General features: G+C 36.6%; 1 protein-coding gene across 2 annotated transcripts in view; it reads right to left on the reverse strand.

Annotated features, from left to right (window-relative positions):
* The window catches only part of CEP120 (centrosomal protein 120), a 76,747-nt gene that overhangs the window by 43,189 nt on the left and 21,045 nt on the right, over positions 1-12,513 (reverse strand). The window contains exons 6-9 of one of the 2 annotated variants that reach the window (XM_065874494.1): positions 6,619-6,816; positions 4,717-4,944; positions 3,527-3,608; positions 1,892-2,069 (exon numbers count right to left, since the gene is read on the reverse strand). In XM_065874494.1, coding sequence (XP_065730566.1) covers positions 1,892-2,069; positions 3,527-3,608; positions 4,717-4,944; positions 6,619-6,816 — 686 coding nt within the window. Of the gene's footprint in view, positions 1-1,891; positions 2,070-3,526; positions 3,744-4,716; positions 4,945-6,618; positions 6,817-12,513 lie in introns of both variants that reach the window. The other variant, XM_065874493.1, reaches the window with a different exon arrangement.

The raw sequence follows: 12,513 nt of genomic DNA on the forward strand, positions 1-12,513 counted from the left end.
AGAGCATGATAACATAAAATCTATCAAACATAAAATGCCCAACATTTAAAAAAAAAGCCTTAAAATGAATCAAAGACAGAAGCAGTAGTCCTCAAGTGATTTCTATAGAGTATTAAGTGGTTCATACCTATTTCCTCGGGGTAGTATATTCTTGCCCTTTTCTTTGTCAAGTGAACTAGTAGCCTCACGTACTGACATATTTCTGACTCTGTCTTCTTCACTAGATTGAGCTCTTTGTTTATATGCCCCATGCCCTAATACCGGACAAACTGTTGGCATAATGTAGGCACTTAATGATTAAACAAATGGCCCTATGGCAAGCAGGAAACACAAAAAACTAATATGTGCTTTCTAACTGGGCTTGTTCAAGGCTCCTCCCTCATAGCATCCAATCTCAGATCATCCCTGTGCTTCTGGCCAACATCATCTCTAAGTGTCCTAAGATCAGTTTCTCCAGTAGTAGCAGGAGAGAAAAAGGAACAGTTCTATGTTATATAAAGCCTGTGAGAAAAGCTACGTCTATGGCAGAAAACTTTTTCCTGGCTTTCAATTTTTTAAAAAACAATATTTTAGTCATGATTCTCAGCCTCTAACATGAGGTAAAATGCAGAACTTAGGCTGTGAGGACAGACTTCCATTCTATGACTTCACCGTGTGAACTCCGTGCTGGGTCCCTTTGATTCTGTCCATTATTCACACCAAAGCTCACAGGACTTTGGAAACAACTTGATAAGGAATCAAACAACTGAAAAATTAGATACAAGTAGGAGTTGATTTATGCATTTGAAAGGTAGACATGCCTCAAATAACAGCAGGAAGCAATGAGAAGTTGCTGACATTCCTGGGAATGGCAATCCAAGATGATGGAAAGATTTTCTGATTTTCTCATTTTAATCACATAAAGACCAAAAATTTTATTACAAATGCTAATGCTTATTCCAAAGTAATTTATGAGGACCTAAAGACTCCAAGCTAAAACACATAATTATATTACATTTAATATATATATTAGCCACAAAGTCTATGGAAATGTAATATTATTAAAAACAAGCCATTATGGGGACTTCCCTGGTCCTAGGACTTCCTGCCTGCCAATGCATGGGACATGGGTTTGATCCATGGTCCGGGAAGATGCCACATGCCGCGGAGCAACTAAGCCCGTGTGCCACAACTACTGAGCCTGTGCTAGAGCCCATGAGCCACAACTACTGGACCCCACATGCCACAACTACTGAAGCCCGCACACCTACAGCCTGTGCTCCACAACAAGAGAAGCCACCACAATGAGAAGCCCATGCACCGCAGAGTAGCCCCTGCTCACCACAACCAGACAAAGCCCAAGCTCAGCAACGAAGACCCAACGAAGCCCAAAATAAATAAATTTAAAAAAACAAAAAGCCATTATGTAAAAGCCATTTAACTGACTGAAATATATATATTTCAATTCTCTAAATTGAACAGTGTGGACACTTCCAGTTCATTAGGTATGGTTTTTAGATTCATAGGTATAAAAGGTGGATATTAAGACTATAACCTCCCATTATAACACAGTTTTATAGAAAAATCAGATACTATACTCCCATTATTTTGACCTATGGCACCTTTTCTGGAAACAATACATTTTAAGTTCAAGAGTCACTATATTTTAAAAAGGAACATTAACAAATTATTATCAATACCTACAATTATTAGCAAGACAGTTACCTCTCATACTACCAATGCCACCTTTGATTAAGTTCAAAGTCATTAGGACATAATAGCCTTACACCCTTTTAGTCCCCTGATTTAACAAATGTCATAACTTCTTTGGTGACATTTCTCCTCTGCAAACCCCAAACAGAGGAAAGGCATTTCTCCTCAGAAAATATTCTGAAACAAAATCAAATCATACCTTAATATACAGTTGACTGGAAAACCAACTTCCAAATCACGGATACTCCTTAAGTCTATTGAAAAGCAAAAATGATGTGATGTTGCAGGAACAGCAATTTTCTGTCCTGAAGCTGTTCCTGAAGCAATGGATGTAGTCACTGGCTGGGCCAGTAAAGCAGGTTCAGAAGAACTGACAGCTAAAATGAACATAAAAATTTTTTTTAAAAAATTCTGTTTGCTAACAATTTCTCTTAAGTTATTCAGATAATTTAAAGATATCATCTCATTTACCTTCAAGCAAAGACTTGACTATCTGATTTTATAAACATATGAATTGAGGCATAAACTTCTTAAAGTGACTTGTCCAATATTATGTAGGCTTTAATTCCCATTATAGAACTGTGTAAAAAAAAGAGCTTACTCTCACTCTCAACATATATTGCATAACATAAAAGCATACAGTACCAATGTGGTAATGTATGATAGCAGCCTGGCAGGCACTAATATTTCTAAGAGACAGGTGAATATAGCTTAGTATTTGAAGGGTTGTATTTGAGACTTATTGCAGATATCATTACATCACTTTTTAAAAAGTAGTTGGGTTAGGGTTTAAAAAGTAGTTTGTTAGACTATGTCTAACAAACAACTAAAACTTGACAGAGAGACAAATATCATATGATATTGCTTGTATGTGGAATCTAAAAAAATGGTACAAATGAACTTATTTACAAAACAGAAATAGAGTCACAGATGTAGAAAACAAACTTATGGTCACCAAGGGGGAAAGGGGAGGGGAAGGGATAAACTGGGAGATTGGGATTGACATAGACACACTACTATATATAAAATAGATAACTAATAAGGACCTACTGTATAGCACAGGGAACTCTACTCAGTACTCTGTAATGGCCTGTATGGGAAAAGAATCTAAAAAAGAGTGGATATATGTATATGAATAACTGATTCACTTTGCTGTACACCTGACACTAACACACCTTTGTAAATCAACTATACTGCAACAAAAATTAAAAACAAACAAAAACACAAAAACTTGAAAAGACAGAGGTATCTAGTCCAATCCTATTATACACCAGAGATGTTTAATGAATGGCCCAAGTCCTATAGCTACTCAGTGACAGACCTATAACTTGCACCCAAACTTCTAACTCCTAATCCACCACTGCTCTTACAATTTATACTACTGAATTTAACTGTAGATTTTTACGTAACAGATGGAAAAATTTTATAAGACCAGATAAATATGCATTCTCAGACTGTCTCAACTTTAGGATCAAAAATGATTATTTTAAGTTTACTATAAGAGGCAGTTAGTATCTCTTTTCTCTAAAATTCCAGTGAAATTGAGATACTGAAGAGTTTGCTAACGATCTATTAGAAAGAACTATATTCTTTAATTTCTTTTGAATAAGCTACTATTTCTAGTATGAAAATAAATGAAAAATTCTCTTACCTTTTAGCAAATTCTACTATGAAGTTAAGTAAATTGCAATTACTTTAATCTGATTCTTTTTTTTACATTGGCTTTTTAAAAAACTCAATTTTTACTTAGCACCCATGAAAACTCGCACAGTCATTTATTAGATGGCTGAAAAATCTATACCTAAAAGATAGATCTGTGAAAAGAATACCTTACCCTTTGGATTGGGTTTTGTGTCCTTATCATACTGTAAGCTTTCCACTTCACTTTCTGTTGCGTCGTCTCTTGTTGGAGGTGACTGACTGTGAGGTGGAACAGGGGACACGCGTGGAGACTTGGCCCCAGTGTGTGTCTTCTCCTTTGTGGGGGTGAAAACTGTCTTCTTTGAATGGTGTGGCTCATGTTCATTCTGGGTCTTTAATTCAATTAAAGACTAAAAACAATTTTTAAATAAAGTATAATTTGCAAAGAACTCTCCTTCATAATTAAGCAAAAATCGTGATGTTGTTTTTAAAAAATATTAGCTTCCTTTCCCAGTTTGGACATTCCTAGTCTATTTCTCTTCATAATTTGCAAATTTTCTTATAGCATCTAGGACCATAAAAAGGAAGATGAACAGGAAGGAAATATGATATCCAGAGCTCCGTATCAAAATGCATCCTAATGCATAAGAAGGGATATTCAATAAAAGAAGTCAGGCATAGGTGTCCTTGGGAATGGTTATTCCTACCAAAGCAATACAAAGGAGGTCTATATTACTAAAAAACAAACAAAAAAACCGAAAACCCAGAAGTCTAGTATGATTTTCTTCCTTTGCTCCACTATCCTCTAAAAATACACGCATATATGTCTTTTTAAACTCTCACTTCAGTTCACAGCCTACATAAAAATCAGTTCTTTAAAAGAAACATGACACTAAAGTTGATTCTGGGGCTATATATAATCAAAAAACATATATGTTCAAATAAATGTCTCTATTGCCTAGAGACAGTATGAGGACTATAAAATACTGAGCCAAAAACGTTATCTTAGCTAAGGCTGAGTCAACCAAAAAGGATCCATTAACGCAGGTTACCAGAAACTGGGTCTAAAAATATTCTCTTCTACTGTAGTCCCTCTTCTGCCACAGTCACTGACTACGAGCTGGGGGTGTGGGGAATGGTTTTCACTACATGAAAAGATTGGACTGAAGGGCTCTGGACAGTGTCACCTATGAAATGCGGCAGAAGCCACAGCACTTTTCAGAAGGGTCTCTTTGGAGAGGAGGTTATCATATAATGAAGGCCACTACCTAAGAATAATAAATACTTTCTTATGCGGGGTAATGCTTCTGAAGCTCAACTTTTGTGACTAATCATGAACTACATTGAAGAAGCTGGAGGAGGGGAAGGAGGGTCACTACTTGCCTGGGCATCTAAGCCTTCTCTCTGCAGAGCCACAGACACTCCCACAGTGGGGGCTAGATCCACAGGAACAGGTGCAAGCTTTTGTTTGGCTCGGTTTGGAGGGTCCAGAATAAAAGCACCTTCAACTGTGACTGGGCGATGGTTGATCTCTGTACTACCCTTTTTCAGTAGTCCGGTTAAGGGTATTTCTGTACTTCCCAGTGACTGGTCTCCACAGCAGAGGTGGATCTAATATGACAGGGAAAATCAAAATCAGGCTTTATATTTTCTCCTTTATTCTAAACACACAATCTTAACAAAAAGTTATAAAATGATCCATAGAAGGAAAACAGAATGCAGATTATCTTACTGACCTGCAATGACTAAGGTACTCACACATGATTGTTAAAACTGTTGCTAAAGCACAAAATTTACCCAGAACTCAATAATAAAGTTATTAATTCTTTTCATTTTTCCTTTCAGTACTGTACCCTCCTATGTTATCACGTTCTCTTTTCTGTCTCTCTGGTGAGCTATGGTTACTTTAATATTTTACTATGCTATCTTACATATGCAAATTATATCATGAATATATGAATTTAAATGGAAAACAAATACATCAAGCATCTTTTCTATTTCCATTATAACATTAAACACAGTTCTTAAAAAATAAGTGAGTGGGTCCAGCCCTATTTGGAAATTAAAGAACCTCAAATAATTCTGTTTTATTCAGCCATAAAACACCATGAATGTTTCTTTCTCTCTTTTTTTGCTTTTCAAACTTTATATATAAAACAGAGTGCTTAACAGTGAAAGGTAAAAGAGAATACCTCTGGGGTGGTGGAATGTACCGTTAATCACTGCTAGCTAATCAAAACTTAAACATTACCACCTTTTGCAACGACCAAAAAAAAAAGAAAGGCTGCTCCAGATATGTGTCACATAACTATTCTTTTCCCTCACTACACTGAAGCCACAGCAAACCTAGTATTCATATGAACAATGAATACTAGGTATTCATTGAGGCCCGCTTACCACAAAACAAAACAAAACTTTTAATTCTACTATCAGCAATGACCTATAACAGTCCTAATGTTATTAGGTGTGATATTTTTAATGGGCTGGAGAGAAAGGATTTTTATGACTTAAATGTCCACGAGAATCAAACTAATAAATAGTTTTGGTAAGGAATTTTATAAGATAAAATTCAAAGTGCTTTTTTCCTGCATTTCATTTTATATAATCTTCAACTTTCTAAATAAATACCTTGGATTTAGCAGAACCACCTCTAAAATTTAGTTCCACTAAAATTTCTTAATGCCTCTTTTCACTATCCACTCAAAACGCGAAGTCTAATGAATGATCACTTTACTATATAAAAAAATGACTACCCCACCCTCCTCCACCACCCATTTCAGTCTGATTAAAATTAATCATAACAAACAGAAAAGTAATTTTGGACTAGATAAGGTTCACTTTTAAATAAAGTCCAATTTAAAGCTGGTTTACAAAACTACCAAGTTCAAGAACAGGTTTTAGAAAGTTGTTTTATCTCTTTGATTTTAATAGCAATAAGGTGTATAAATTCTGAAATCTAGAGTGTGATCTGTGTGGTGACAGCTAATCTCCACTAACAATAATAAAACCTGCCTGGTGCCCGCAGCTTTAAGCTCCAGGTACAACTTTTCATTATAAATGACCGATAACTGATCTACTGCTTTCCACAGTAACAAAGTAAGGCGGTATATCTCCTAAAATTCTGAAATAACTGTCATGCTGTGACTGTACAAGTCAGGATAATTCCTTAAAAATTAAAAGATGTGGCAGAAAGATGATATCCACTTCAGAAATAAGACAGAATTTGGGTACCTCTTTAATGCTTAAAAAATCATCTCATAGGAAACAATTCTCTGCCATACCTACCTGCAGTTTAGACTGAAGAGCCAGGTAAACACGAAGAATTTCTATACTGCTACGTATTCGAACAGATGCTCTCTCTGGCTCAAAGTCTGGGTTGATCAAATCATTGAAGGGCTCATTTGTAACATCATTCCCCAGTAAAGAATAGTAAAAGAAAAACTCAGGCCGTCTTTCTGGAAGTTTCATGGTACATGGAATTAACTAAATATTTAAGAAAAAGAAGGATTATTATATTATAAACCACTAAACATCCTTAAAGATGTCTGACAACCTCCAAAAATATTTGCTAAAATGATTTTTTATTTCAAGCCTTAAATTAATAACTCAAAATTTCTAAATCTCTGCCAAATTACTACCAAATCACTAGTTTAATTTTTAAAGGTTTATCTTACACAAGCACAGAGACTAAAATATTTTTATACATTAATGTTGTTTTAAAGCTTATGTTTCATTCAACTAGTCGATGAAAACTCCATAAAAGTTCTTTTAGAAGAAAGTGGTCAAATATTTTACACTGAGATTTCCGCATATCCCTACTCCACCATCCTCTCTGTAAATGAGAGAAGGTTTTTAAAAAAATCTTAATCCAAGCTATTTACTATAACTTCTTTGATGGGAAAAAAAAAAGCTTTGTAGCTACTCTTACAAAACTTGGAGACCTATAAATTAAGTTACAAAAGGCTGTCTTCCGCCCACTGTAAGGAGCTGCTGCAGGGGGAAAATGGAGCCCTTCACAAATGAAATGTTTACTGGGGGTGGAACAAGATGGCGGAGGAGGACATGAGCTCACCTCTTCTCAAGAAAACACCCCAAATCACAACTAACTGCTGAACAACCATCGACAAAAAAAAAAAAAAGATGGAACCTACCAAAAAAGATATCCTACATCCAAAGACAAACAAGAAGCCACAAGGAGATGGTAGGAGGGGCACAATCACGATAAAATCAAATCCCATACCTGCTGGGTGGGCAACCCACAAACTGCAAAATAATTATATCTCAGAGGTTCTCCCACTGGAATGCAAGTTTTGAGCCCCATATCACAATCCCCAGCCTGGGGGTCTGGAATCAGGAGGCAGAGCCTGCAAAGCATCTGGCATTGAAGGCCAGAGGGATTTGATTGCAGGAAATCCACAGGACCAGGGGAAACAGAAACTCCTCTCTTGGAGAGCGCACGCAAGGTCTTGTGTGCACCAGGAACCAGGGGAAAGAGCAGTGACCTCATAAGAACCTGGGCCAGACCTAATTGCTGGTATTGGGGGGCCTCCTGTAGAGGCAGGGGTTGGCTGTAGCTCACTACTGAGATAAAGACACTGGTGGTTGTACTTCTGGAGAGTACCCATTGGCATGAGCCCTCCTAGAAGCCACCATTTTCTCACCAAGACCTGGCCCCATCCAAGAGCCTCTAGGCTCCAGTACTGGGATGCTTCAGGCCAAACAACCAACACAGCCCCACTCATCAGCAACAGGCTGCTTAAAGCCTTCCTGAGCCCACAATTTCCTGATAAACACACCCCTTGATATGGCCCTGCCCACCAGAGGGACAAGACCCAAGTCCACCCACCAGTGGGTAGGAACAAGTCCTTCCCACCAGGAAGCCTGCACAAGCCACCAAGACCAGCCTCATCCACCAGGGGGCAGAGAGCAGAAGCCATAAGAATTACGACCCTCAAGTCTGCAGAATGGAAACCGCAATCACAGAAAGACAGACAAAATGACATGACAGAGGAATATGTCCCAGACAAAGGAACAAGATAAAACCCCAAAAGAACAAGTAAGTGAAGTGGAGATAGGCAATCTACACGAAAAAGAATTCAGAGTAACGATAGGAAAGATGATCCAAGGTCTTGGAAAAAGAACAGAGCCACAGATTGAGAAGATACAAAAAATGTTTAACAAAGAGCTAGAAGATCTGAAGAACTAAGATATGAACAATAAAATAACTGAAAAGAAAAATACACTAGTAGAAATCAATAGCAGAATAAACAAGGAAGAAGAACAGATACGTGATCTGGAAGAAAAAATGGTGAAAATCACAACCACAGAGCAGAATAAAGAAAAAAGAATGAAAAGAAGTGAGGATACTCTCAGAGGCCTCTGGGACAACATTAAGAGCACCAACATTTGCAATGCAGTAAGTCCCTTACATACGAACTTTCAAGTTGCGAACATGCATCTGGTTCCAGCAAGGAATCAGAACCTGTGCCATCAATGTCAGGCATGAGTGAAACTGTGGCTTACCCTCCATCTATTGCTGATAATCCTTCAGATTTACCATCTCCCACCTCCTCTCCCTCCTCTAGTCAGTAACTCTTCTTGCCTGTTCACTTGATGCCAGCCCCTGTATGCCAGCTGTTGTACTGTACTACCATACATTTCAAGGTACTGTACTGTAAGATTAAAGATGTTTTCTTCATTGTTTTTATGTATTATGTGTGTGAAAAGTATTATAAACCTATTACAGTACAGTACTATACAGCTGATTGTGTTAGTTGGGTACCCAGGCAAACTTCATTGGACTTTCGAACAAATAGGACTTACAAACACACTCTCAGAACAGAACTCATTCGTATGTAGGGGACTCACTGTATAGGGGTCCCAGAAAAAGAGAGAAAGGACCTGAGAAAATATCTGAAGAGATAATAACTGAAAACTTCCCTAAAATGGGAAAAGAAATAGTCACCCAAGTCCAGGATGTGCAGAGACTCCCAGGCAAGACAAACCCAAGGAGGAACATGCAGAGAACACGTTTATCAAACTGACAATAATTAAAGACAAAGAGATAATATTAAAAGCAACAAGGGAAATGCAACAAATAACATACAAGGGAATCCCTATAAGGTTATCAGCTGATTTTTCAGCAGAAACTCTGTAGGCCAGAAGGGAGTGGCACAATGTATTTCAAGTGATGAAAGGGCAAAACCTACAACCAATAATACTCTACCCAGCAAGGCTCTTGTTCAGATTTGATACAGAAATCAAAAGCTTTACAGACATGCAAAAGCTAAGAGAATTCAGCACCACCAAACCAGCTTTACAACAAATCCTAAAGGAACTTCTCTAGGTAGAAAAGAAAAGGACACAACTAGAAACAAGAAAATTACAAACGGGAAGGCTCACCAGTAAAGGCAAACATAAAGTAAAGGTAGTAAATCATCCACACACAAATATGCTCAGAGGGGAACAGCAGGGAGTTTCCTTAAAAAACTAAAAATAGAGCAACCATACGATCCAGCAATCCCACTCCTGGACGTATATCCAGAGAAAACCATGGTTTGAAAGGATACATGCACCCCAACGTTCACTGCAGTGCTGTTTACAATACCCAAGGCATGGAAACAACCTAAATGTCCATCGACAGATGAATGGATAAAGAAGATGTGGTACACATATACAATGGAATATTACTCAGCCATTAAAAAAAATGAAATAATGCCATTTGCAGCAACATGGATGGACCTAGAGATTATCGTACTAAGTGAAGTCAGTCAGAGAAATACAAATATCATATGATATCACTTATATGCGGGAAAAAAATGATACAAATGAACTTATTTACAAAACAGAAACAGATCTGCAGACATGGAAAATAAACTTATGGTTAGCAAAGGGGAAAGGTGGGGGGGAGGGATAAATTGGGAGTTTGGGATTTACATATATGCAGCACTATATTTAAAACAGATAACCAACAAGGACCTGCTTGTATAGCACAGGGGACTCTGCTCAGTATTCTGTAGTAACTTAAGTAGAATATATATATATGTATGTATGTATAACTGAATCATTTTGCTGTACACCTGATACTAACACAACATTGTAAAGCAACTACAGTCTAATATAAAATTAAAAAAAAAAAAAAAAAAAAGGATGTCTTCCATACTAGGAGTGTTACTTCTCAAAGCTGGTAGTTTCCTGGCTATGTGACATGAAGACATGGGATGCTTGTCGCATAAAATGCAAAATACCTTCTAACAGACCTTTAATGTTTGCTAGCACATTGTTAAAAGTAACAAACTATAAGTAACTGACATGTTCTGCAACAGGAGATGGCTTAAAAATATTATAGTTATCAAACAATATGGCTCCTAAATAATGATATAGTGACATGAAAGTTACCTAAAATATTTTTAGGTCAAAAAAACTTACAGGACAGTTTGTAAGTCTGTAAGTTTGTGAAAATAAAAGTAAAAGATTAAAATAACCCAGTACTGAGCACACAGTAAATAGTCAATAAAGTTATTTTATATTAAATATATTTTATATACAAAGCAAGTTATTACTTTAATCCTATACTTTAAAATGTATTTGTTTGATTAGATTTTAATCATGTGGATTTTAATCATGTAGATTTATATTTATTGAGAGCCAGCACCTATACACTTTTAGTTGTTGAGAGCACAAATTCTGGAGTAAGCCCCGACCCTCAACTTTGGTTCCACCAATGGCTTCCTATGAGACTTTAGACAAATACTTAATCACTCTGTACCTCCATTTCTCTTAGGGTTCTTGGAAGGATTAAAAGAGATAATACATGTTCGCTTCTACAAGTCGGCCTAGCACATAGTCAGCTATTATGTGAACGGGAAAATATCTGAGGAAAAGAATATACTGCTCTTATGGGTGATTATTTCTGAGGAGTTTAATTAAAAGAGACTTTCATTTTCTTTTACTTTCTTCCATAGTCAGAAAGCAATAAAAATTTTAAGAAATAAAGACAGCCGTTTTATATTTCATAGCACATTTAATTCTAAGTAATTTCCACTAAGAGAAGAGATGCTTTTAAAAATCCTTTATCATCCTTGGATTTAGAAACAGGTTTTTTGCCCTAATTTCAATATTTAAAAAGGAAGCAAGATTATCACAATCCAGTATTCTTACTCTAATTTCATTCCTGCATTCTACTACTTTACAGTATCAATGTTCTAAGACACTTGTTTGCATCTGGAAGGTATGTTTGTTTATCGCTAGATGCTTTCTCACACTACCTTTGACTAGCTTGAGAAGAAAAAAACTATTTTTTAAAATCCTTGGCTTGTCCATAAAGAGTAAAAAAAGCAAACAAGTAATACTAAGCAGTATCAAGGGATGAATAAATTATTGGGCTTAATTTTTTGTGTTTTAAAAAATTATTGTAAAATACACATAACAGAAAATTTATCATTTTAACCATTAAGAACTGTGCAGTTCAGGAACACTAAGTACATTCACAACGTTGCGCAACCATCACCGCTACCCAGTTCCAGAACTCTTCCATCACCCCAAACAGAAACACCAGAACCACTGAGCAGCCACCCCTATTCCACATCCCCCATAACTTCTCCCTCCCCTGGTGACCGCAAATCTGCGTTTCGTCTTTATGGGTCTGCCCATCTGGATATTTCATATAAATGGACTCATACAGTATGTGACCTTTTGTGTCTGGCTTATTTCACTCAACATGTTTACAACATTCATCCTTGTTGTAGCATGTATCAGTACTTCATTTCTTTTATAGTTAAATAATACTCCTGTGTGTGTGTGTGTGTGTGTGTATTTATTTATTTTGTTAATCTATTCATCCATAAATGGACATCTGGGTTATTTCTGTGATATTCTGGGATACTGTAAATAGTGCTGCTATGAACATTTATGTACAAGTTTTTACTTGAATACCTTGTTTTCAATTCTTTTGATATATACCCAGTAGTGAAATTGCTGGGTTCTATGGTAATTCTGTTTAATCTTTTGAGGAACCTACTTGGCTTAATTTTTATCAGAGATAGCAAATAGCTTGCCAGACATCAATCTGTTTTTTTTATTTTTAACTAAACTGAGTGACTTGTCCTAAAAAGTTACTTTGTATTACCAAAAACTGTATTAGTTTTAGTCGTGGATTCAGTAGGTCAATTACCCACATGC

Source organism: Phocoena phocoena, chromosome 3 (genome assembly GCF_963924675.1).
Source record: "Phocoena phocoena chromosome 3, mPhoPho1.1, whole genome shotgun sequence".
In the NCBI taxonomy this organism is placed as follows: domain Eukaryota; kingdom Metazoa; phylum Chordata; class Mammalia; order Artiodactyla; family Phocoenidae; genus Phocoena; species Phocoena phocoena.